The sequence below is a fragment of the Uloborus diversus genome, chromosome 6 (assembly GCF_026930045.1).
Source record: "Uloborus diversus isolate 005 chromosome 6, Udiv.v.3.1, whole genome shotgun sequence".
Classification (NCBI taxonomy): domain Eukaryota; kingdom Metazoa; phylum Arthropoda; class Arachnida; order Araneae; family Uloboridae; genus Uloborus; species Uloborus diversus.
Genome location: NC_072736.1, coordinates 27715989 through 27739526, shown reverse-complemented (window position 1 = coordinate 27739526; position 23538 = coordinate 27715989). Strand labels below are relative to the sequence as shown.

The following is a 23538-nucleotide window of genomic DNA, read 5'->3' as shown; positions in this document are numbered from 1 at the left end:
GATCCTGGATTCATGACAATTTTATATGATAAATACTTTAAGAATGTTTTGCAGGAATAGGTTACTACTTAGTTTATTAAATACATATTATATTGACTTTTTTTCAAAATTTTGTAATATTACTTCATTTGGACCCACGTGGATCCAGATGGGGGGGGGGGGGGTATGGTATCCTTGCTTTAGCTACCTACGGTGAAAAAAAATTATGGCTAAAGCTACGTTTTGAGGCCTCATATTTCTTAAAATTCACCCCCGACCCACTTTTAATGTACCCATAATATAATTAAAATTATCCTCATTGTTTTATGGATAAGTTTATAGTCATCTTTCCTTTTGAAGAAATCATAATTTTGTCCCATTAGCACGCAAAATTTTGCTCAACAATTACTGAACACACAAAATACTGGTTTTAGATATTTTCTAAGCTACGCGATTACTTTTTTTAATTAATGAATTACTTAAATGTTGTCATTTACATTCTAGTATTCGCAACTCCACAGCTCGAATACGCTACCTTGCGGTGATTAATAACACTAAAGAAAAAGGTAAAACATTCCATTCCACGTGTTTTCTTTGGGGTAAATTACAGGCATCATATAGTTTGTGATGTAATGTATTTTCAGAAGAATAGAAAAGAAAGCTTCCCACAAACACGATGAAAAATTACTGTCATTCACTAAGCGTCAAAGCAAGTTATAATTTACGGCGTGCGTTTGTTTTACCTTTTTCATCCGCCATTAGACAGTGGCGGCAGCGCCCCCTATAGCTTATTGGAGTTGCGAATCATTCCCAGTTACTGCGGAGCCCTTTTACGGACGAAGAATCAGAAAGTGTAATTTTGTTACTTTAAGTGGCAACACTCTTGATTTTGTCGTACTTTCGTATTGGCGTTAAGTTTTGCTTGTAAGTGTGCAACGGAAGTTAAATAATTTAGTTATTTTGGTTTTATTAACTTTGTTTAAAAATGGTGCTTTCCGAAAGAGGTGTACAAGATATTCGAAGCGGACGGCGTTCTCGCGCGGCTAGTCCAAGTGCGAATGGACATTATTCGGACGAAAGTAGTAACACGGACGAGTCTGAATATTGTAAGTTTTTTCTCTGTGATATTACTAACTAATTTACTATGGCATCCATATTTTTAAAGAAAAATATGGTATATTTTCATGGGGTAAAAATTTGAACTTGCATTAAATAGTCTTTTATGCAATTATAAATATCTTGAAAACGGAACGGATTCTACGGAAGCCGTGAGAACTTCGTTCGAAATAATTCTTACTCTTTTCTCACTTATGACTATTTCTATATAGATTGCAAAGAAAATAATTTACTTTTTAATTTTTTTGCATACTATGTACTAATATATTCATTTCAAGGATTAAAATCGGTTTGAAAATAATTCGACGGAAGTCGTAAATCAAACAGGCTTATCAGTGAAAGTACGGAAGCCGTGAATGGTTCAGACGTATCGAGAACGCTCGACTTTGTTTGGAATGAATTCTCTAGCATTGAAGGTTTTTCTAAAAAAATGCCCCGAATTTCGGAATTCTTTGGAAAAAGTTCGGAATCCATTTTCAATAAACTGAAAAACGTTTCAAAAGGATTTTTTTCCTCGTGTTTTATGCTGTTGGGGAACTCTTCCATCATATTGTTGTTTCAAAAAATAAGTAAAAAAAACGTGGTTTTCTGAAATTTTTTACGAAATATTTTGACTTTTTTTTCTCTTTTTTTTTCTTTCTTTCTTTCTTTTTTTTTTTGTAGGTGGTTGCAATTTAGATATGTGTGATAACAAAAGCAAAAATAGGTATACATTTTTTTTTATGTTTTCCCGTTAATTTTTTATTAATTAATTTAATATATTATTTCCGAGTTCTATTTGCATTCATAATATTTTTTTTTTTTTTGGTTCTCTGAGAGCCTTAAGTCGGTGGTGGTGTTTTTTATTTTTCTATCCATCAAGTTCATCTTAAATTTCTTCTAGTGCTGTAAAACATTTGAAATTTTTTTTAAACATGAATTTTTGTGCAATTTTTGTATGAATTTATTGGGAAATGGTTTTTCTAAGGCATGCAAATTAAATAATTTAAAAATTCTTAGTGTTAAATTTAATGCAAGAAGGGCAATTCCACGATGTCGGACGTAAAAATTGCACGAAATTTGCTTAAAAAAATAATTAATTTTGCTGGTATTCAATTTTGTAACTGATCAAAATATTTTTTAATATACTTACTCATGTGTGTAGAATTATTAACCATAAAAAGAATCTTTGACAAAAAATTTTATTTAGACAAAAAAAATTATCAAATTTTGGTGTCGGACGTATGAGCTGAATCTGAAAAATGAGACTTGCAAAACTAAAATCTAAGATTCAGGTCAATGGCTTAATCCATAACATTATAACTACTTTTATGCCAAAGAACAATGATGAAAGATAACACATTAAAAAAAATTTAATTTTGGAAGTATTAAGACTTGAAATATGGAATTTGGTACTTGTGCCAGACGTAAAATCTTAGTGTCGGACGTAATATGTACAAAACTACATGGTGTCGGACGTAATATGTACAAAACTACATGGTGTCGGACGTAAATAAAAGTTTTAAATACCAAGTTAAATGAATTTTGTTTTGAATCTTAAATAATATGGTAAAGGACAATAAATGAGATATATTACAATATTACTTTAAATATTTTCATTAAATGTGAATTGTCCCCCTACTTCCTATTGGGATACGTGGAAATTTTTTTTTAAAGATATTTTCTTTCAAGTAAAAGATTTTATCATCCTCCTTCGGCCATTTAAAGTGACCTTCTGCCCTATGCATCACGGAGACCTCAATCTCTTCAAAATTTAATTGAGTGATGCATCCTGGGTAACGTACGGACTCGTACCGAACGATAATCTAGTCATTTACTTTAAGATTTGAAATAAAATCCATATCTTCAAATTTGACGGAGACATCACTGTCAAACACTTCTTCTGTAAACAGCATAACAAGTCTTAAACGTTTTTGAAGAAGAGGTGTCTGAAATACAAATTTTATTGGATAAAATCGCTTTGACGCAGTTTTTGCACGGATTGAATACTTGGAACTAGAAGGATTTTATCTCAATATTGGAGCAAAGTTGTGGAATCCTGCATGATTTCTTCAGATGATAGGTAGTAAAGTAAGACAAAACAACGTTAGAAGAAGCACAAATTTGTAAATTACAGCAGACACGTGTTTCGGCGTTACAGGGAACGCCTTTTTCAATGCAAAAAATAATGAGCTTATGGATGAAAAGACATCCAACAAAAGATGGATAAAAGATTTATCTTATTTATCTGATATGTAGTGTACATGCACGTCTTTAATTAATGACGAAGCCACAGATGCATACTCTTGCGGTGAACTGATGAACACCTTTCCAGCTCTTACATTCCTCCAGACAGTTCTTTTCATTGTACCGCCTATGCCATCAACAACTCCCTTTCCCATGGGACGTCACAAAAAAAATTCCAGATTAGTTTCATCTTGCACTTCTGTTCGAATAAATATAAGTTGGAAAATAAATATCTTTGTTTAAATTGTGAACTGGGCCCCTCTGAGAAAATTTGAATGTTTTGAATACTTGGGTAGTTGGCTTTAAGGTAATCTAAAAGGTAACTTACAAATTTATGTACATTGATTTTAGTGTGATCTTAAGTATCGGAAATTATGGCAAAACTTTGAGTGATTTCTTTGGAAATCCATGCATGAGTTGTGAAGACTGTGACTTGGGCATATGCCGATTGAATTTCATTTTGCTGTAATATTGCAGCGTTTTCAGAAAAATCTAGCTGCATTACAACATTTTCACCATTGACTTGAGATTTTAACTGCTCAAAAGTCGGAGCTTGCTCTTGTTTATTAAATGTGTGAAGGAGAAAATTTCGTTTCTATTTTACAAGTTCCCCAAAAGCCTCTCTGCATGTACTAAGTTATTCTACTTTTGACATTGTATCATCATCTTTTTGTCACTGAAAATATCGTATTGGGGTAGATTGGATGTCTGCTTTTGGTTTGAACAAGTGAATTTTATTAACGCAAACCTCACATTCAGGGTACATGCACTCTTTTATTCCAGGATTGCAAGTTATTTGCTCAATAAAACTTGAGAATTCCACATTAAGGTCTGAGCCGCATGTTTTCAGCACTTGTAAGATCAGCCTTACATTCTAATGGTAGATACAAATGCATACATTGTGCGGTATATATTATATACTGCTGAAGAATGTGTGAACACTGATTTAACACATGTTCAACGCTGAACTTTGTGGAGTTGAGTTGAGATGTTTGAAAAAAAAATGTATATACATAATTCTTTTTAAGTTCACTTCTTCTAGAAAAAAATATTTTGTAAAAAATTTGATGAGTAATGGTTAATCTATTTCCTGGTTCATTATTAAGAAGAAATCTTTTGAAGGAAGAACAACTATTAATAAAGTCATTTTGAATGACTACAGTGCAAATAAATGAGACACAAGCTATAGTACAGCTTGAGGATTTTGTATTTTCCAGGGATGACGTTTTACTTCATTTCAAAAAAATTAGAGACTAAGGCTCCGGGACCAGATAATATTTATCCAAAAATTTTAGTTGAATGCGCGGAAGAATTAGCAGATGTAATCGTAAATATTTTCAATGCTTCTTATAACTCGGGGACAGTGCCAGAGGACTGGAAGCTGGCTAACATTACACCGCTCTTCAAGAAAGGGTCTAAAGGGAGTGCGGGAAATTATAGACCTGTGAGTCTAACTTCAGTGGTTTGCAAAATTTTTGAAACATTGATAAAAATTAAGATAGTAAATTTTCTAGAGACTAATAATCTATTGACTAGTTTTCAGTACGGTTTCAGGAAAGGTAAATCTTGTGCAACTAATTTATTACATTTCTATGACAAAGTTACCATGGCTTTGGGGAATAAGAAGCCTGCAGCTGTTGTTTACATTGATTTTCAAAAAGCTTTCGATAAGGTACCGCATGTTGCTATACTTAGCAAATTACCTGATATAGGAATAATAGGGAAAACTTTCAGTTGGTTAAAAAACTGGCTGACCGGAAGGAAACAAAGGGTAGTTGTAAGGGGAAATTATTCGGAACTGATGTGATATACTCCACCCTTGGCGACTTTTTCCTGTTGGCGCCAAGAAAGCGTCGCCAAGAAAACGCTGTATGACGACATATGTCATACATCGTTCTTAGCGATGTTTTTTTAGCGCCAACAGGAAAAAATCAGATAAAAAAATATGATCAAAAAACTTTAGAACACAATATATATAAAAACAACATAAAACCACAACAAAAAACATCACGAATATACGCTTCAAAAATACCAGAAACTAGAAAGTTTTGGACACAAAGAACAATTACTAGAAAGTATTTAAAATGCTTGAATTGACAAATTACTATAACAGCTCACCAATGAAATATGTACCAATAGAAATAAAAGCTATTTTCCATCATGCATCTCATTGAACAAAAACTTTTCTCATACTCTGCTAAAAAAGAGCAAAGCGATTCAAATTGCGATGTTTAAAGCGGAAAACATCCCCAAAATCAATAACTATTTCAGCCAAAAAAGCGCTTAGTTACTCAAATTTCGATGTATGAAAAGTAGAAATGTCTCAACAGAACAACCCAAACATAAAGAATATAAATATACCATACATTAATTTGCTATCCAGACATGCTTTCAAAATACCTATTATATTTTGGATAAAATAACACCTTTATATTTTCACAAAATGCTGGAGTCAACTTATTTTCAGAAAGTCAGTACCTAAAGTAAGCACGTTAATAGAATGTCTAAATAATTCGTGGCATCGATAAGAATTAACTTTTAGAACAAAATAACCATACTACTTTTGTAAAATTAATTTACAAACAGTAAAAATAAAGTTAAAAACTACAAGAACCCCTCAAGGATTTGTAAAAACAAAGAATTTCGGAAGTGAGAGGGTTTTTTTTAATTCTAAAATGAAGAACTTACCTTTTTATGGTATAAATCCTCACACTCAGTCGAAAACAATACATCACATGACAATGGCACGTTACAGATACACAACACGTTGGAGTTAACTTTTAATTAACGTTCAAGTTTGAAGAAACTGGCATTTTCTAATGTTTTTACTTCAAAAAACAACTACTGAATTTAAAGTAACACAAAATAAGCTTTCCTGTAAGGTATATTGCACGAAACAACACGTATCTAAAAACCCAAGTAAACAAGTTTGAACAGATCTAACTAGCTTACCTTTACCAAACACAGGTTAATTTCGCCAGGGATACCATGCTTAAAAAATTATCGCCTCATTGGCGAGAAAAATATTTCAATTTTGTACAAAAAATCGGATGTCGCCAAATGGGGGGGGGGGGGGGTATATCACATCTGTACCAATTATTCTAATTGGAGTGAGGTTTTAAGCGGGGTTCCTGAAGGATCAGTGTTAGGGCCTGTTTTGTTCATTGTTTTTATGAACGATATTCACAAAAATATTTCTGGGAACATGAATTGTTTTGCTGATGATGTCAAAGTTATGGGAACTGTAGAAAATGAAGAACAAGCAAATCAGCTGCAAGAGGATTTAGATCATATTACGGAGTGGGTTGATGAATGGGGTAGGGCTGTTAATGTTGGGAAATGTCAAGTGCTACATTTAGGGCATGGAAATAAGTGTACAAGTTATTATTTGCAAGGTTTAGTCAATAGTCAAGCAGACAAAGTTAGTGATCTGGGGGGGTCTTAATAAGTCAGGATTTAAAGTTTAACCAGCAGTGCAGCATTGCTAGTAACAAAGCCAATAAGATGGTTGGGTTTATTAATAGATCTATTTCAAACAAATCTAAAAAGAAGTTCTTCTGCCCTTATATAGAAGTTTGGTAAGACCTCATTCGGAGTATGCTGTTCAGTTTTGGTCTCCTTATCTTAAGAAAGATATTAATGTATTGGAAAGGGTTTAAAGGCGGGCTACAAGGCTAATAAATTGACTTTTTCACTTAACTACGATTCCAGGCTTCCGATTCCAAGTCACAACCGACTACAACTGTATTTAAGTCGAGGACTGCATATTAAGTGCCTTGCCTTCATTATTTTATATACCGATAGATGGTAGCACCATCACCGGATCGAACAGTTAATGAGAATTTAGAACTAGTTCAGGAGCTAATAGCTACCTGGTGCTAGCACCCCCAGAGGTATCGTTTCACTTGGAGGACATTGAGACTACGAGCATATTTAACGTCGCCCAGTCCCCTTTAATGACGACGGAGGATCTTTGACCATCGAGATTCGAACTCAGGACCCCTCTGGCCCCGAATCCGACACTCTACCGATCGGGCTACCACGGCCCTGATTTCAGGCTTAGAAGGCTAAAAATGTACAGTCTTGAGCAAAGAAGAGACCGAGGGGACATGATTCAGTTGTTTAAATTTATTAAAATGAAAGATGTTACAGGGCTGAAGTTTAGCACCGAAAACAGGACAAGGGGTTATTGTTTTAAGCTATTTAAATCTCAGGCTAACTTGGATGTTAGGAAAAATTATTATTTTAGCAGGGTAGTGGAACCCTGGAATAGCTTACCGGAAGAGGTGGTAATGAGCAAGGGAGTAGATAGTTTTAAGAGGGCCATTGATCTTCACTGGGGATTGTAAATTGACTAGGACCAGTCTAGCTGGGCCCAGAACCTATTGCTGGTCCTCACTTTTGTATTTGTATTTTTGCAAAGAAAAAGTACTAAAAGCAAGTTCTAATTTTTAAGAGGAGGCTTGAGCCCTCACTTGCCTCCCCCCCCCCAAATGGGCGCACTTGGATCTTTTCCAAGTATATCTTCTCCTATTACGTAGACATAGAAACTTTCCACTTTATTGAATTTTTCTAAAAAATAAGATTTGTAATGAAGATGATGAAATAAGAATCAAACGTCTTTTTGGGTGCAGTTTTCATCATTTATTTTTCTTTCATCCGATACCAACCTGTAACTGTTGAAATATTTTAAATTTAAAAATATTATATGTTTAAATATTAGTTCTCGAGTACTTAGTCCTCAGGATAACGAAAAAAAAGAAAATAAATTTAATTTTGGATGTTATATTGCAATGAACAGTTCAGTTTGGATGCTGTAATGGACGATAAAATAACGTTGCATCTATGGAATACGGAGCAGAACTTCCTGCATCGGTCGCTATAACGGAAGGGTCGTAATAATTAGGAGGTCAATCTAAAGAGCATCGACTGTATTAGTATTTTTTATTTTAATTTATGATCAACAAGAGTATCACCTATAGTTCTACAAATCCTCTAACAAAATCACATGTTACTGTTACATTGAAAATTTTTTATTTAAGAAACAAATTTTATTACTATTTTTTTCAGCACTGATTAATTTTCACATGTGTTTAACTTTATTTTTTAATTGGTTTTAATGAGGAATGAAGTAATAAATTGAACTCTTCTGCTAAAAGTAAGTTATTTTAGTTCCTAATTATTTCGGTTCTTAATTTTTTGTCATAAGAAAAAAAAAAGCAAACTCCCGATTATCTGTAGAACAGTGTGGCACGGTAGCCACAGGTAAGTTAAAACCGTGGATAATCCGAATAATTGGTAAAAAACGATACGAGTGTATACAATAGCGTAAAAATATGAACACTCAAACATGCATTAAAATTATAGCTAAAACTTACCCTTGTGCCACACAGTGGCGGCTCGTGGCTTAATTTGGCGGGTGGGCCCGCTGTTATCAGGGGCCCCCTGATGGAGGTTATTGTGGCCTAAAAAAGTTTCTTTATTTGGCAAATTTGACGTCCTTATAGCTTTTCAGGCCTAATGTATCTTCTATTTATGTTTTAGTATGTGTGCATGCTTTATTTATATCATTCGGTAAAGTTCGGGGTTTCATTTTGTAAATTGAGAACTCAACCACTCTCCTCCCAAAAGGTCGGGTTGCCTCTGACGATTGTATACAGTTTTCACAAGAAAAAGGAAAACAGATAAAATGAAGAGAACTAAGGAGGGTGTGCCAAATAATAAGGCAATGAAGACCAATAAGACCCCCCCCCCCTCCTTTTTCCCATACAGAATAGCAAAAATTAGATTGTGACTGGGATCATGCAGCAGCATTAACTTTCACTCTAACATGCTTCGTTATTATACGAGATAGTGAGAAGCAAAAGGATGTAAGTGGACATTTTCAAGTTTTGAGTGAAACGCGTTTAAAGATCAGATCCTAGGTGCGCTTTCAGATTTTTTTTTTCTTTTAAATAATGGTATAGAGCAGCATTTACCTGGGCTACTAGTGCTATCTCTTGCCCTAAGACAGAGGAGAGGTTCACTACCATTTGTACTGGTTATCTCCAAATTTTTAATTTTGCCACTTACATCCCTTTGCCTCATATATATCAAATTATGAAACTAGTAACTAATTTTTCTAGAAACACAGTTTACTTAATTACCAATACATTCTTTTTATACGAAATTTAAATTACTTTTAATTTTTATTGTGTAATAATTTAGGTTTGCTCTGCGTTAGAATACTCTAGCGTAAAAAAGGCGTGACAATAAGGAAAACACGATTAAGACTTATTACTTTAACCAAATAGCGTAGCTTATAAACAAAATTGAAAAAATCTCACCCAATGAAGATTATTTTAGGTGCAGCTTTTAATTCAAAAATATAAAGCTTAACTTTTGTTATATAAGCACGACACTGAAAACCAATTGAACCTAAATTCAAACTTTCAGTTTGAATGGTGTTTGCCATTTTTTAAGTTTCACTTAAAAAATGGCAAACGCCTTTTCGAAAATAAAATGTCCATAAAGAAAAATAAACAAATTAAAATGGACATCCCATGCAATGAAACGAGTGGGAACCCAAAGTATTGTAAACCCCAGTACCTCATAGTAACAGCCGTTTAAGATTAAAGAAAAGGAAAAAATGGATTAAATCAAAAGAGAGAGAGAGAAAGCGATAAGAGAACTTTTCCTTTCCCCGTGGAGTGGGCTTCGAAAATTCTGCCCATCGCCTCACTGAAACTTCGTATAACTGACGCGAGACGAGACACATTCCTCCTATTGCTTCTACTATTGTTATTGGATGAAGATATTTTTGGAGGGGCAGGAAGGAAGCCGGCCCATACGCATCGTTCGGGGTGATGTCGCTTGCCGCTTTCGTTACTTTGATTTAATGCTCGCAGTTGGTTAAGTTGTGGGAAGCCGTTAAAATGGCCTAAAGAATCATTCTTAAAGCGCTGTCGCTATTTGATAGAAAAGGAACACTTTTTTCTTATATTAGCAATTAGCAGAGTGCTAGAAATTCAAAATCAGTTTCATGCCCTGATTTGATTTAAAACTGAAACTCAAGACATTTTTAAATAATCTAATTATGCACTATTGTGTCGGGTGGGCCCGACCCACCCGGCCCATAGTGACGAGCCGCCACTGGTGCCACATTCCCGTTATACATCTTTTAAAGTTGTATCAAGACTTGTTCTGTGTGTCCTACAAATTAAAATTTTACAAAAATGTCAGTATGATTTTTAAAAATAGAGTTGAACTCAGTTGATATACGAACGAAATGCCAAAAATTCATGCATTTGTTTGTGTTGTCGTTGGTAACAACCACGAATTAGTGAAATGGGGAAGAAAAAAACTACATAATTTTTATTTTAAATAGGGTTGCTATTATAACTATTTGTTATGACATAACTGATGACTTTTTATGGTCACCTTGTCATCATAAGTTTTTGAAAGATTACTAAAAAAAAGCAACATTTTATTCACAAGAAACATACGATTATCACAATAGATACTACCAATGTTTTTCTTGCATGAAACAGAAAAAACTAAGCCATTTAAAACATGAAATAACCTGCCCAGGGGTGCAGAGAGCCAAGGCGGGCCCCTTGTCAATTGCGTCGCCGGGCCCCTCCCACTCCCCCCACCAAAAAAAAGGAGAAAAAGAAAAAAAAATTGCCACAACAGTAAATACCAAAAGAATAAATTTTACTTTATCTTTACGTTTTCTCTTGTGTTTTCTCCCGTTTTCTTTTTTTGTTTATTTTTTCCTTTCCTTCTTTTCTTTCTTTTTTTCTCAATGTTGCCCCCCCCCCCGCAAGGCCTGGGCCCCTAGTTTTGGACTAGGCTGACATGGCCTCTCGTCCGGCCTGAACGTGCCTTATCCTGACCTTAGCAATGTTCTAGTAGAGTTCTAAAGCAGAATAAAATTTGCTACATATGTTGCAGAACAGATGCCTGAGCTGTAGAACAATTCTATTCAAATGAGAAAGGAAAACTCGGACAAATTTTCTGCGGAAATTTTAGAAAAATCTGTAGAATTTCTGCAAACTGCAGATATTGGTAGAATTTTTGCAGGAATTGCAGATTCTCTGCAAATATCTTCCGACTAAAGATATAATTCTGCAGAATTTCTTCGAATTAGAAGAAAATCTTAAATTGTCGTAAATTATGTCTTATTCGGCCGAAAGTTGGTGCAAAATGTCGGAATTTTATTCTTCATTTGCAGAAACTTGAGATTTACTTTGAACTTAGAGATATCTGCAAAATTTGTGCAACATTTAGATACTTGCAGAAATTCTACTGTTTTTTTTTAATCCGAAAATCATATTTGACTACCTGCGTATGCTGTATGCCCTTAATCACCATACAAGATGAGATTCTTCCAGCTTTTTTCTGGAATTTTAGCTAATTTTTAAAAAATGTTTTGCTCCTTATTTCACTTTTCAAGACCTTAGAGCAATCTTATATTTCTTATAAATCAGAAAAGATTCTGATTTTTCTTGCATTTTTGGTTCCTTTTTCCTAATTTCCCCCCAATCTTCATCCACCACAATTTCTGCCATAAAAATATGTTTTGAAAACATGCCAACTTTGAAACACGTATCTCGTCGAAAATTTGCGTGCCTTGCTTGAGATTTCAATTTTTTTGCATCCTGAATCAGGGTTCGTACGCTCCGGGAATTCCGGGAAAACCGGGAATTGTCAGGGAAAATGACACTGTCAAAAATGTCAGGGAAAAGTCAGGGAGTTTTCAAATTTTGTCCTCCAAAAATTTTTTTTCTCAAGGAATTAAGTACTATGAGATCTAGTCTTCGTTTTTATTGTGATTTCACGAAAAAAATTGTAAATTTTTATCTAAACCGACGCTGGCACTTAAAAACCTCAATCGAAAAAATGAACGTTTTTTTTTTTCACAACGAAAAATGCGCCAAAAGAGCGAAGATTTTCTTGCATGGAGTCAGTGAGGGGAACGCATTTCTTTCTACTGCCTTAAGTTTTAGATGGGTTGCCACAACATTCTGTTCGGTTCAGGGTTCGTACGCTCCGGGAAAACTTGGAATTATCAGGGAAAATGACTTAGTCAAAAATGTCAAGGAATTTTCCAAATGTGTCCCCAAAATTTTTCTTTTCCCAATTTTTCCCAGGGAATTTCGTTTTATAAGATCTAATCTTCATTTTTATCGATGTATTTAAAAAAAATTGTAACAATTTTAAAGCAATGAAAAAAGTGGCGACCCAAAAAATCTTCAGCAGCCGCCATTTTTGGCTCTCAGTAGTTCCCAAGGGAAAAAAATCAGGTGAACAGCAATTATGCACAAACTCAACAGGAGAGAAGACAATTTACTGCTTCGGAAGCACAACCTGTAGATGGGAGGGTCGATCGGGGAAAATGTTTTTTTTTTGTTGATCGGAAAATCATTTCAGCTACGTGTTAAACGTAGTCGCCATCTTTGGTCATTCACAAGATAGAAGTAGGTACGATCCAAAAATGCCTAAGTTTCTAAAAACAAAGCAGAATTGGATGTTTTCTTTGATTGAAAACTGATGAAAACAACAAAAAATGGTCTGCAAATTGTTTTTGTATTATTATTTGAAATAATTTTCTTGAGAAATGAAAAATTTTGTTCTTAAAACTTAATCTTATCCTCACTGCCTCGGACGCAAATGTGATAAAAACTTTTCAATGAATTGTAGTATCATGAAGATTTATTATTTTTTAACTGTCTTCATGCAACAAATTAAAAAAAAGTTATTTCTTATTTTTGGGCATAGCCGCCATATTTGGTCATTCCCAAGATGGAAGTACACAAGCCTTTTTCAAGTGCCTAAGTTCCCGAAAACGGCATTGGATGTTAATTGCAATGCAAACTATTGAAAACAACACAAATTGTGCCCTTTTTTCCGGATAATTTGTAATTATTTTCTGGAAAAATGCAAAATTTAATCTTCATAACATTTTTTTTGTTTTAATTGATTTAGACTCTTATGTGCTAAATACTTACTATTTTGCTTTTATTGTAGTTTTTTAAGGATTATTAATTATTTATTACTACTTTATACTACAAATCCAAAAATCTACTTATTATTTTAAATTTTTCACTTTGTCGCCATATTTGATCGTTTGCACAATGGAAGTAGACTTAAACTTCCAGAAACAGAATTGGACGTTTATATCAATGTGTAATATTGAAAATAACATTAAATGTGCAAAAAGTTATGAATTTTTGAAAATTAACTATTACTTTCTGGAAAAGAAAGTTTGAAATTTTAATGTAAGCGTCCTTTAATATGTGAAAAAAAAAAAAAAGATTATTGGCATTGACCTATGTTTGGCGGATGTTGATTTTTGCTACTATGCATTACATGGTATGCCGATTGATGCAACAAGTTAATCATATTTATACTGAAATTTAGCATTGCATTTTGCTCAATATGTTTCGTGTAACCTACTTATAAGAAAATAAAAAGTATTGTAAACCAAAAGCGGATGCTAAAAGGTTGCTGCAGGACTACAGCAAAATGCTATAATATTACGCGTGACATCAAAGAAATGCTAAAATAAGTTGAAAGTACTCCGTTTTCAACAAATAGTAAACAAATTCAAACAATTTTGAACAAAATGTTGAAAAAAAACTTAAAATTTTGACAGAGAAAACAAACGAAAAAAAAAACAAGTTTTTTTTTTTTTAAATCTAAGGGGAGAAGTTTCAGTTCTTCTGCATCGCTACTTTAAACAATTTTAATTATACTGAAAATATTACTATTTAAACTTAAATTTTGAATTAAGCGAGTAACCTGGAATTTTCTAAAAAACAACCTGGAAAACCTGGAAAAGTCAGGGAACTTTTTTTAACCAAAAGTGTATGAACCCTGTGAATATATTTCAGTAATTTTGAAAGTTTTGAGGTACTTTATCATATGCTGTCGTAACTCGACTCATTTAATAAATTATTTTAGCAATTCATTCATTTATCAACATTGTTTTAATTCCTCGTTCATACTATGTAAAATTAAGAAAAAAAAAACATAGTTTGACACCCAGACTAGGATTTTAATAAAACTTTACATGTTTGCTTTTTCTATGCCTTTGGAGAATCTTACACGGTTTAGGTTTTACAGCTTGTTCAAATTTTGGGGATTTTATAGTTTTCAACTAATTTTATAACCTTTCTATGTGTACAATGCTAGAAGTACTTGCAGAACAATTTTGGGCAAATGATTTTATGTTGCAGAACATCACAAAGTATTCTGCTTTAGGGTAGGAAAGACTAAATGAAAGAGCCTAAGTGGTACAGTCATCGTCATTGTGCGGATCTGTTTGGTGTTATTTGAAGAACTCATTCAAAGAAGGGGGATTGATAGTGGAGGGACAGGTTGTAAAATCCGAAGGTTTTTATCCCTAAGCAGGTTGTCCTTTCCAAAGGTAAAAAAGTGTGCTTTATTCTTTATAGGAAGATATTCAACAAATGCTTCACAGCACAGCTTCTACAATGACACAAACTAGTTGAGGAAAAAATAGTATTCTGTGAGGGGAAATTTTCCATGAATAGATCAGAAGTTTCGTTTGATCTTAACGCTAAATAGCAAATCAAATTCGTTAACAAAAACCTGTTTGTTTTAACCGTTAGTTCGTATTAACCATGGTTGTATTTACAGGGTTCAACTGCATACCTTTAATCTCCCTGAATTAGATCTTGCTTATTGCACCATTTATGCATTATTGAATATTTTTTTTTAACATTATCTTATTACTCTTTTCTAGCAATGAAAGTGGGTCCTGAATATCAAGCAGTTATTCCTGACTTGGTATCTACAGGTATAAAGCTTGCTGTTTTTTGTTTATTAAGATTTTTCTTCTTATTTTTTACCAATTTTGTAGCTTTTTGCTTTAAATTTTATTTGATTCTTGTGTAGATTTTTTGAAAACATTGGAATAATCCAAATGTTAAATACCTAATGATTTTTTTTTTTTTTTTTTGGAATTTGTTGATTTATTTTAGGTAATGAAATTATTATAAAGTATATTTATCACTTGTTTTTTAATCTAGAGGGGGGGGGGGCGAGATTTTGAAAATAAGTGTACTACATCTCTGGTGCTAGTTGTGAACGCCTGGTTCTGAAAGGTACTTTCTGGCCAACTGAGATTGGTTAAAGAATTTAGTTTTACCAGCTCTCCCCACTTTAAAAACCATTTTGTTCTTTCAAATAATGGTTCTAGGAAAGATAAGTCAATTTCTCTTATTTCACTTTGAGTTGTGGTTTTTCTGCTGAGATTTCACTTTGTCATTGTCTTGTGATTATGCTAATATATTCCTAATTTTGTGATTGAAACAGTGGAAGAGTTATGCTAGAAATATATTGTTTCGACTGTGAACAATTTAAAAGTAACTTTTAAATCATTTTTGTTGACATGGGAAAACGCAAAAGGAATGAAAATTACTAAACGAAAAATTACAAGCAAAGCATATACTGATACTCTGGCTGCTAAATGCCTTTTTTCTTCTTCTTTTTTTCCCCTTTTCATTTTTTTTTCCGATGTCATAAAAACTCTTGAAACCTGTGAAGTATTATGGTGCAAACCGCAAATTCATACAACCATTTGTTGGTTTTCTATGAATTTTTTAAATGTGTCAAGGACTTTTCGTACACCCTGTATTTAGCAGCATTTTATGGTCACCAAAAATGTCTCAGTATTTGGCCACAATTTGAAATTCTAAATACATAGAGATTGGACAACTTCGGAACGGCGGCCATCTTAAGTCCAAAGATACCCACTCCCCGTAGACCATAATGCATCTTCTGCCCCAAATATCACTGTACATTGTATCGAAAAAATTAGAAGCTAGTTATGATATTATGAAATGCAATGTGCAGATCACAAATATCTATTTGTTTTCTATCTTTATGAACAAATTTTTGAGGAAAAAAAATTCTTTGTATGCGTATGACGATACGAAACAATTGGCGCCGGATTGCCAGATTTTGAACTAACTCTGTTTTATAAAAATACGAGGAGAAAAAAAAGTAAGTCTGTACTTAAGATATAATGTCCTATATTCCTCGGGAAAGCTAGAAATTCACACAGAGCAGCATTTTGAGCTGACGACACTTGGACTAAACATGGCCGAGATCGATGCGCCGTTGTCCAATTTCTCCGTATATAGGATCTCTAGCAACAATATCGACGAAAATTAGTAGCGGATAGTTTTACAAAGAAGAGAGGGGGAGCATTATTCAAGGTATCCCAAAAGGATTACTGCAAATTTGGTAACATTTTAAATTGCACCAAGAACCCACAATAATTGAAATTTTCCAAAATAACTCAAGCAAGCATAGTGGAATTATGGGGAGCTACATTTTTTAAAACCGTTTGCCATATAGAAAAAGTTTTAGACTATGTTCAATTAACAAAAGAAAAAAAGGAAATATTAGCTGATAAATCTTTTTAAACAAGTGAAATTTCATATTTTGGAAATTTATCAAATTTTTACATGCTTAAATGTCGTGCTTTCGTTTCTAACTGAATACTATTTTGTTCTTTATACTTATTGCCATTTTACTGTTATGGGCAAGAAAGAAACTTGATTTGGAATCATGAGATTTTCTAAATTTAATGATACATTTCACAGGGTTGCCCGCACCCCCCCTAAAAAAGCAGAGCAAAATACCCCTGAGAGCAAAATACCCCTGACCCCCCCTCCTAAAAATTTCAATGCCGCAGTCTGCCAGGGTTGCGACGCACCACCGGGAAAACCTGGAATTGTCAGGGAAAATGAAAATGGCCAAAAATCAGGGAAAATGAAAAATTGCATATTTCCTATCGTTCTTGATCGTTCTTAGCGCAGCCTGCGAGACCGCGGTCTATGACTGACGTCAAAAAAAAAAAAAAGCTTTCAACCTTGTTTTTTTGCTGCTATTCCTATTCCCATTCGTCGTTTTGTCATTCCCCTCTTTCTTCTTCTCCCTCGCAGTTCTTTTTATCAACTCCATAATTCTTTTTATCAGCCATCGCAGTCAGTGGCGGACATGCGCAGAAGGTACTTCTTTTCTTCCTAGTTTGAGCGGGCTCTGTTTAAACACTGCTTGTTTACGTCACAGTTCTGAAGTTGTTATGATACACAACACATTGTTTTGTCTGCGAGTGCGACTGAAATTCTTAATGAGCTGCAATAATCTTTTCATATTTTATATTATTTCTTTAAATTAATTAATGAAATCGTATTCTTCTAAACAATTTTGTTCTGTAAATTTAGTTCATTAGACAATTTTAAACTTAGAAAGTTTCTTTTTTACAGAAGTATCGCTAATTTTTTAGTATTTTGGTAGTGATCTTTAAAGACTTTCAATGCACTTCTTTCTTTCAAAATAAAAGTAATCCGATTAAAAAAAAAATCTGCACATCAGAGAAGTTTCTGATCATTGCTCAAAATTTAACTTTATGACAGGGTGCCCATAGGAGTTATTATGGCTCAAGTTGCGCCATCAAATTTTTTTTTTTTTTGGGGGGGGGGGATTTTTTAATTATTTATTTTACTTTATTTTTATTCAAATTATTTACTCATATTATTTTACTTTATTATTTTCATCTGTGTGTGTGTATTTTATTGCGGAGGAGCGAGCACACTTTTCTTTCAAAACAGTAATAAGTAAAAATAAATAAATAGGTAAAAAAATAAAAAAAGAGGGTTAAAAATAAAAAAAGCGCTAAGGCGTTCAGAAATATGGGGGGGGGGGAGGGTTGTGCCATTGAACTTGGAGGGAGGGAGCACCCCTGTTTTATGAGCAACAAACAGGGGAAATATGTAAAACTAAAAGATGCATGATTTTTTTACAGGCCAAAGTCTAAAAGCGCTGTGAATTCAATGGATTGGAGAGGTGGAAGGCAATAATTGAAAAAGTTTAGGTTTCGTAATTTTTTAGTTCAGATTATTTTAGCAATTAACTTTATTTTTGTGATACAGATGTCACAATTGTTAATTTCGCAGTTCTTTCACTTGATGTAAGGCAGTGGCTCCTCGCTATTGAAAATTAGATATGCTACATTTACATTAATTCTTTATTAGAGTGATTTGCTTCACTTGTGTTAGTACATTAGGGTAGTTCAAAAGTACACTTAAAAAAAAATGTTTCTTCTAGAAGACAGGACACCGCTCAATGATTTTAGACTTGTGGATAGTAAAATACTGGAAGAATTTGAACTTCCTATTCCAACTGAAAGAGGGTGCTCGACCCCCTCCCCAAACTTCATAAGTATGGGGAGGGGGTTAAAAACTGCATGGAACTGAAAAAACAATGTTACATACTATAATCTACACGAGTTATAGGCATATTCATTGCAATAAAATAATTACTTACATAAAAAGAAAAACAGCTGGGGAAATTAAATGTTTCTAAATTTGTGACTTTTTCTATTCTAGGGCTAATGTTAAATTAAGGGGTCATTGAGCAACCTCTTAAAATTTGAGTTAGAAGCTAAAACTTTTACAGCACAATACTATTAGTAAATTTAAAACAGATAAAGGATGTCTTGGACTCGAGCTGAGAGAAAAAAAAAATGAACCACCCTTAGTACATATTTTTGAATATTTCAGCTTGAGTAAATTAAATTTGGTAACCATTGTTTGTAAAGTTTGAAAATGAGGTAAGTTTTATCAAAATTTGAGATGTATATATTAATGTTGCGAAATGAAGGTGGAGATCGATAACCTGGAATTTTTCTCAAAACCACCTGGAAAACCTGGAAATGTCAGGGAATTTCATTCTTGAACTTCTGTGGCAACCCTGGTCTGCGCCATGACAGCCCCTAGGTGGGCACCCCTGAATTTCACTGGTCTGGAATTGACTGCATTGAATGTTGATGCTCCTCAATTTAATGACATCCTTGATTTAACGATAACTTTTTCCAGTCCCATGACAATCTTTCAATAGGAGTTATACTCTGTGTAGTGAAATATTTAAAATACTACTTCTCCAAAAACATTGTAACAAGGACTGTTAATGCAGGATACATGTTTGTTTTTCAGGACCTTGTCCAGCTTATGAAAATGAAAATGCACTATTGGTCTGGTCTCCCTGTCCTGCAATTGAAGATGAAAAATGTAAGCATAAAAAAAGTTTAAAAAATTGTAAACAGTTATCTATGCGGCAGTGAACTGAGGTTTTATGAAGTAAAAAATATCTTTGAAAATTAACTTCAACAAGTTGTTAAAATTAAATTAATAATATATTTGATTATGAAATAAAAATAAAGTTTTATATTTATATAGGTTTATAAAGTTTTCATTCTGTGACTGATTTCAGTCTTTTTATAAAAGTTTGAAACAAAATGAAGTGATACAAGTTAAAAAGTAATATATAACATAAATGAGCTGAATATGGAGAAAATTATGAGTTTTTTAATAATTATGTGTATGATTATAACAAAGAACCACTTATCATCACCTAAGAGTAAACTATAAATTATTGATTAAAGTGATACAATTAGTTATAATTTTATTTCTTACACAAACTGAGTTGGATCATTCTCGAGAACATGTAATTTCTGCACAAAAATATTTTTCAATATCAAAACTTGTTTTTTTTTTTTTTTTTTTTTCATTATGTGAAACTGTCACTTACTAGGAAAAACCATAAACAATGGCCTAGCTGAATTCCAATTATATTACTCATAAAAAAATAAATAAATAAAAAATTAACTTTTTCATGGATTGAAAAAAAAAAAAAAAAAAAACTTTCAGTGTTTGAAAATAAAAGCATATTGACTATCAAGAAAGTAATTATGCCTCGTTCCTCTGATGAAATAGATACGTAAAAAATAAATAAATAGACTAATAAAGTAGAAGCACATTTTAAATAAAGCAGGCAATATATATTTTTTCCGTTAAAAAAATCTTTAATCGCTTTCAAAAAGAATTTTAAAAAATTAGTACTACTTTAAATTGATCAAAAATAATAAATGTCCACTTGAAAAAATAATTTTTATCATTAAAAAGAAGAAAAAAATAGATAAATAAACTGTTTGGTCAGCTGTGTTAATCCATAACGGACTCGGAATTTCGCTTTGTTTGCCGTTGCCAAAAATAGAGTACCCAATTGTAAACTTAAGAGTGAAAATAAAAACAAATCATATCAACAACATTTTTACAGTAAAAACCAGGTGTGTGGAGTTGTAGTCGATCTCATTTTGGGGCAAAGAAATCTGAATTGGAAGTCAAAGGTTTTAAATTCTAAGAATCTGAGTGTGACTGAAAGTCTACAACTGTGCCAATGCTTGCAAAGCCGGAGTTGGACCGATTTTTGGATAAAAGAGTCAGAGTCATTTTCCCTGAGAGTTTAAATTGCTGATAAAGCTTCAGAGTCAGATTAAGGAAGTCAAAGTCCAACTGATTTTTGGGTACAAAAGCAAATCCACCTTAAAGTTTGAGATCTGTATTGACTTTTACTTTCCTCGTAGGCACTAATATTAAGGGTTTTTGAACTGTTCAAAACAGAACGAAAAATTGTTCAAATCAGAAAGATCTTTTCTATACATATTCTTTTAGCGTTTTCCAACATAGTTTGTTTGAAGCAAATCGGTCTATAATCTGTGATCTATGTTTGCCTTAAATTTCTTACCATTAAAATGCTTACTCAATATTTAAAAATATATTTTGGAATATAATGAAAATGTAGTGCTTGATTCTTGAACTGGAGGTATGATGAAATATGATACTTTTTGACATTCAAGGGAAGGGGTCAAACATCCTGAAAACCAACATGGCATTATTTTTGGTCAGCCCATTTTCAAAAATTCCTTTTTTTATCATCACAATTTTAGACAAAAAGTGTTATAATATTCTAATGATTTAAAAATCAATGTTTTTTTTAATTCAAGGACATTTTAATTATATAATTTTGGTGTGTTTTAATCGTTTGTTAAACCGTTTTTCTTTTCTGCAGTGGACAAATATATTAACGAAGCCAAAGAAAAATGTGGATACAATGTTGAACAGGTATATTTATTTCTCATATCATAACATAAGAGTCCTACAAAAGTTGTAAAATTTTAAGAGCCGGGATAAATTCTTAGGCCTGAGAGATATTTTAACTGTTCTTGTCTCATGTTTTGGTTGGGATTAATCTCGACAAAATATGTTCTTTGATATGCTAATGACAAGCAATTTTATCTGGAAATTGAGAGGAGGCAGTGAGAAGCAAAGGGATGTGAATGGCAAAACTAAAGATTTGTAGAAACCCAATACAAATGGAAAGCGAACCTCTCCTCTGTCTTGGGGCAAGACAATACTAGTAGCCCTGGCAGGTTGTGTTATACTGCATGATTTAGAAAAACTTCTCAATGCAAGCAGGGTTCGTACGCTCCGGGAATTCCGGGAAAACCGGGAATTGTCAGGGAAAATGACATTGTCAAAAATGTCAGGGAAAAGTCAGGGAGTTTTCAAATTTTGTCCTCCAAAAATTTTTTTTCCCAAGGAATTAACTACCATGAGATCTAGTCTTCGTTTTTATTGTGATTTCACGAAAAAAATTGTAAATTTTTATCTAAACCGACGTTGGCACTTAAAAACTGCGATCGAGAAATGAACGTTTTTTTTTTTTCACAACGAAAAATGCGCCAAAAGATCGAAGATTTTCTTGCATGGAGTCAGTGAGGGGAACGCATTTCTTTCTACTGCCTAAAGTTTTAGATGGGTTGCCACAACATTCTATTCGGTTCAGGGTTCGTATGCTCCGGGAAAACTTGGAATTATCATGGAAAATGACATAGTCAAAAATGTCAGGGAATTTTCCAAATGTGTCCCCAAAATTTTTCTTTTCCCAATTTTTTCCCAGGGAATTGGTTTTATGAGATCTAATCTTCATTTTTATCGATGTATTTAAAAAAAATTGTAACAATTTTAAAGCAATGAAAAAGTGGCGACCCAAAAAATCTTCAGCAGCCGCTATTTTTGGCTCTCAGTAGTTCCCAAGGGAAAAAAAAATCAGGTGAACAGCAATTATATACAAACTCAAAAGGAGAGAAGACAATTTACTGCTTCGGAAGCACAACCTGTAGATGGGAAGATCGATCGGGGAAAATAGTTTTTTTTTTTTTGATCGGAAAATCATTTCAACTACGTGTGAAACGCAGTCGCCATCTTTGGTCATTCACAAGATGGATGTAGATACGATCCTAAAATGCCTAAGTTTCTAAAAACAAAGCAGAATTGGATGTTTTCTTTAATTGAAAACTGATGAAAATAACAAAAAATGGTCTACAAATTGTTTTTCTATTGTTATTTAAAATAATTTTCTTGAGAAATAAAAAAATTTTGTTCTTAAAACTTAATCTTATCCTCACTGCCTCGGACGCAAATGTGATAAAAACTTTTCAATGAATTGTAGTTTCATGAAGATTAATTATTTTTTAATTGTCTTCATGCGATAAATTAAAAAAGTTATTTCTTATTTTTGGGCATAGCCGCCATATTTGGTCATTCCCAAGATGGAAGTACACAAGACTTTTTAAGTGCCTAAGTTTCCGAAAACGGCATTGGATGTTAATTGCAATGCAAACTATTGAAAACAACACAAATTGTGCCTTTTTTTTCCGGATAATTTGTAATTATTTTCTGGAAAAATGCAAAATTTAATCTTTATAACATTTTTTTGTTTTAATTGATTTAGACTCTTATGTGCTAAATACTGACTATTTTGCTTTTATTGTATCCTTTTAAGGATTATTAATTATTTATTACTACTTTTATACTACAAATCCAAAAATCTACATATTATTTTAAATTTTTCACTTTGTCGCCATATTTGATCGATGGCACAATGGAAATAGACTTAAACTTTCAGAAACAGAATTGGGTATTTATATCAATGAGTAACATTGAAAATAACATTAAAATGTGCAAAACATTGTGAATTTTTGAAAATTAACTAATACTTTCTGGAAAAGAAAATTTGAAATTTTAATGTAAGCGTCCTTTAATATGTGAAAAAAAAAAGATTATTGGCATTGGCCTATGATCGGCGGATGTTGATTTTTGTTACTATGCATTACATGGTATGCCAATTGATGCAACAAGTTAACCATATTTATACTAAAATTTAGCTTTGCATTTTGCTCAATATGTTTTGTGTAACCTACTTATAAGAAAATAAAAAGTATTGTAAACCAAAAGCGGATGCTAAAAGGTTGCTGCAGGACTACAGCAAAACGCTATAATATTACGCATGACATCA

At 32.9% G+C, this 23538-nt stretch overlaps 1 protein-coding gene across 1 annotated transcript in view; it reads left to right on the top strand.

Annotated features, from left to right (window-relative positions):
- The first annotated feature begins 895 nt into the window (after positions 1 to 895).
- LOC129224678 (REST corepressor 3-like) overlaps positions 896 to 23538 on the top strand; it is a 41554-nt gene continuing 18911 nt past the window's right edge. Inside the window, exons 1-4 of the mRNA XM_054859223.1 lie at positions 896 to 1085; positions 15074 to 15127; positions 19335 to 19409; positions 21250 to 21302. Coding sequence (XP_054715198.1) covers positions 965 to 1085; positions 15074 to 15127; positions 19335 to 19409; positions 21250 to 21302 — 303 coding nt within the window. The 5' untranslated portion in view covers positions 896 to 964. The remainder of the gene's footprint in view (positions 1086 to 15073; positions 15128 to 19334; positions 19410 to 21249; positions 21303 to 23538) is intronic.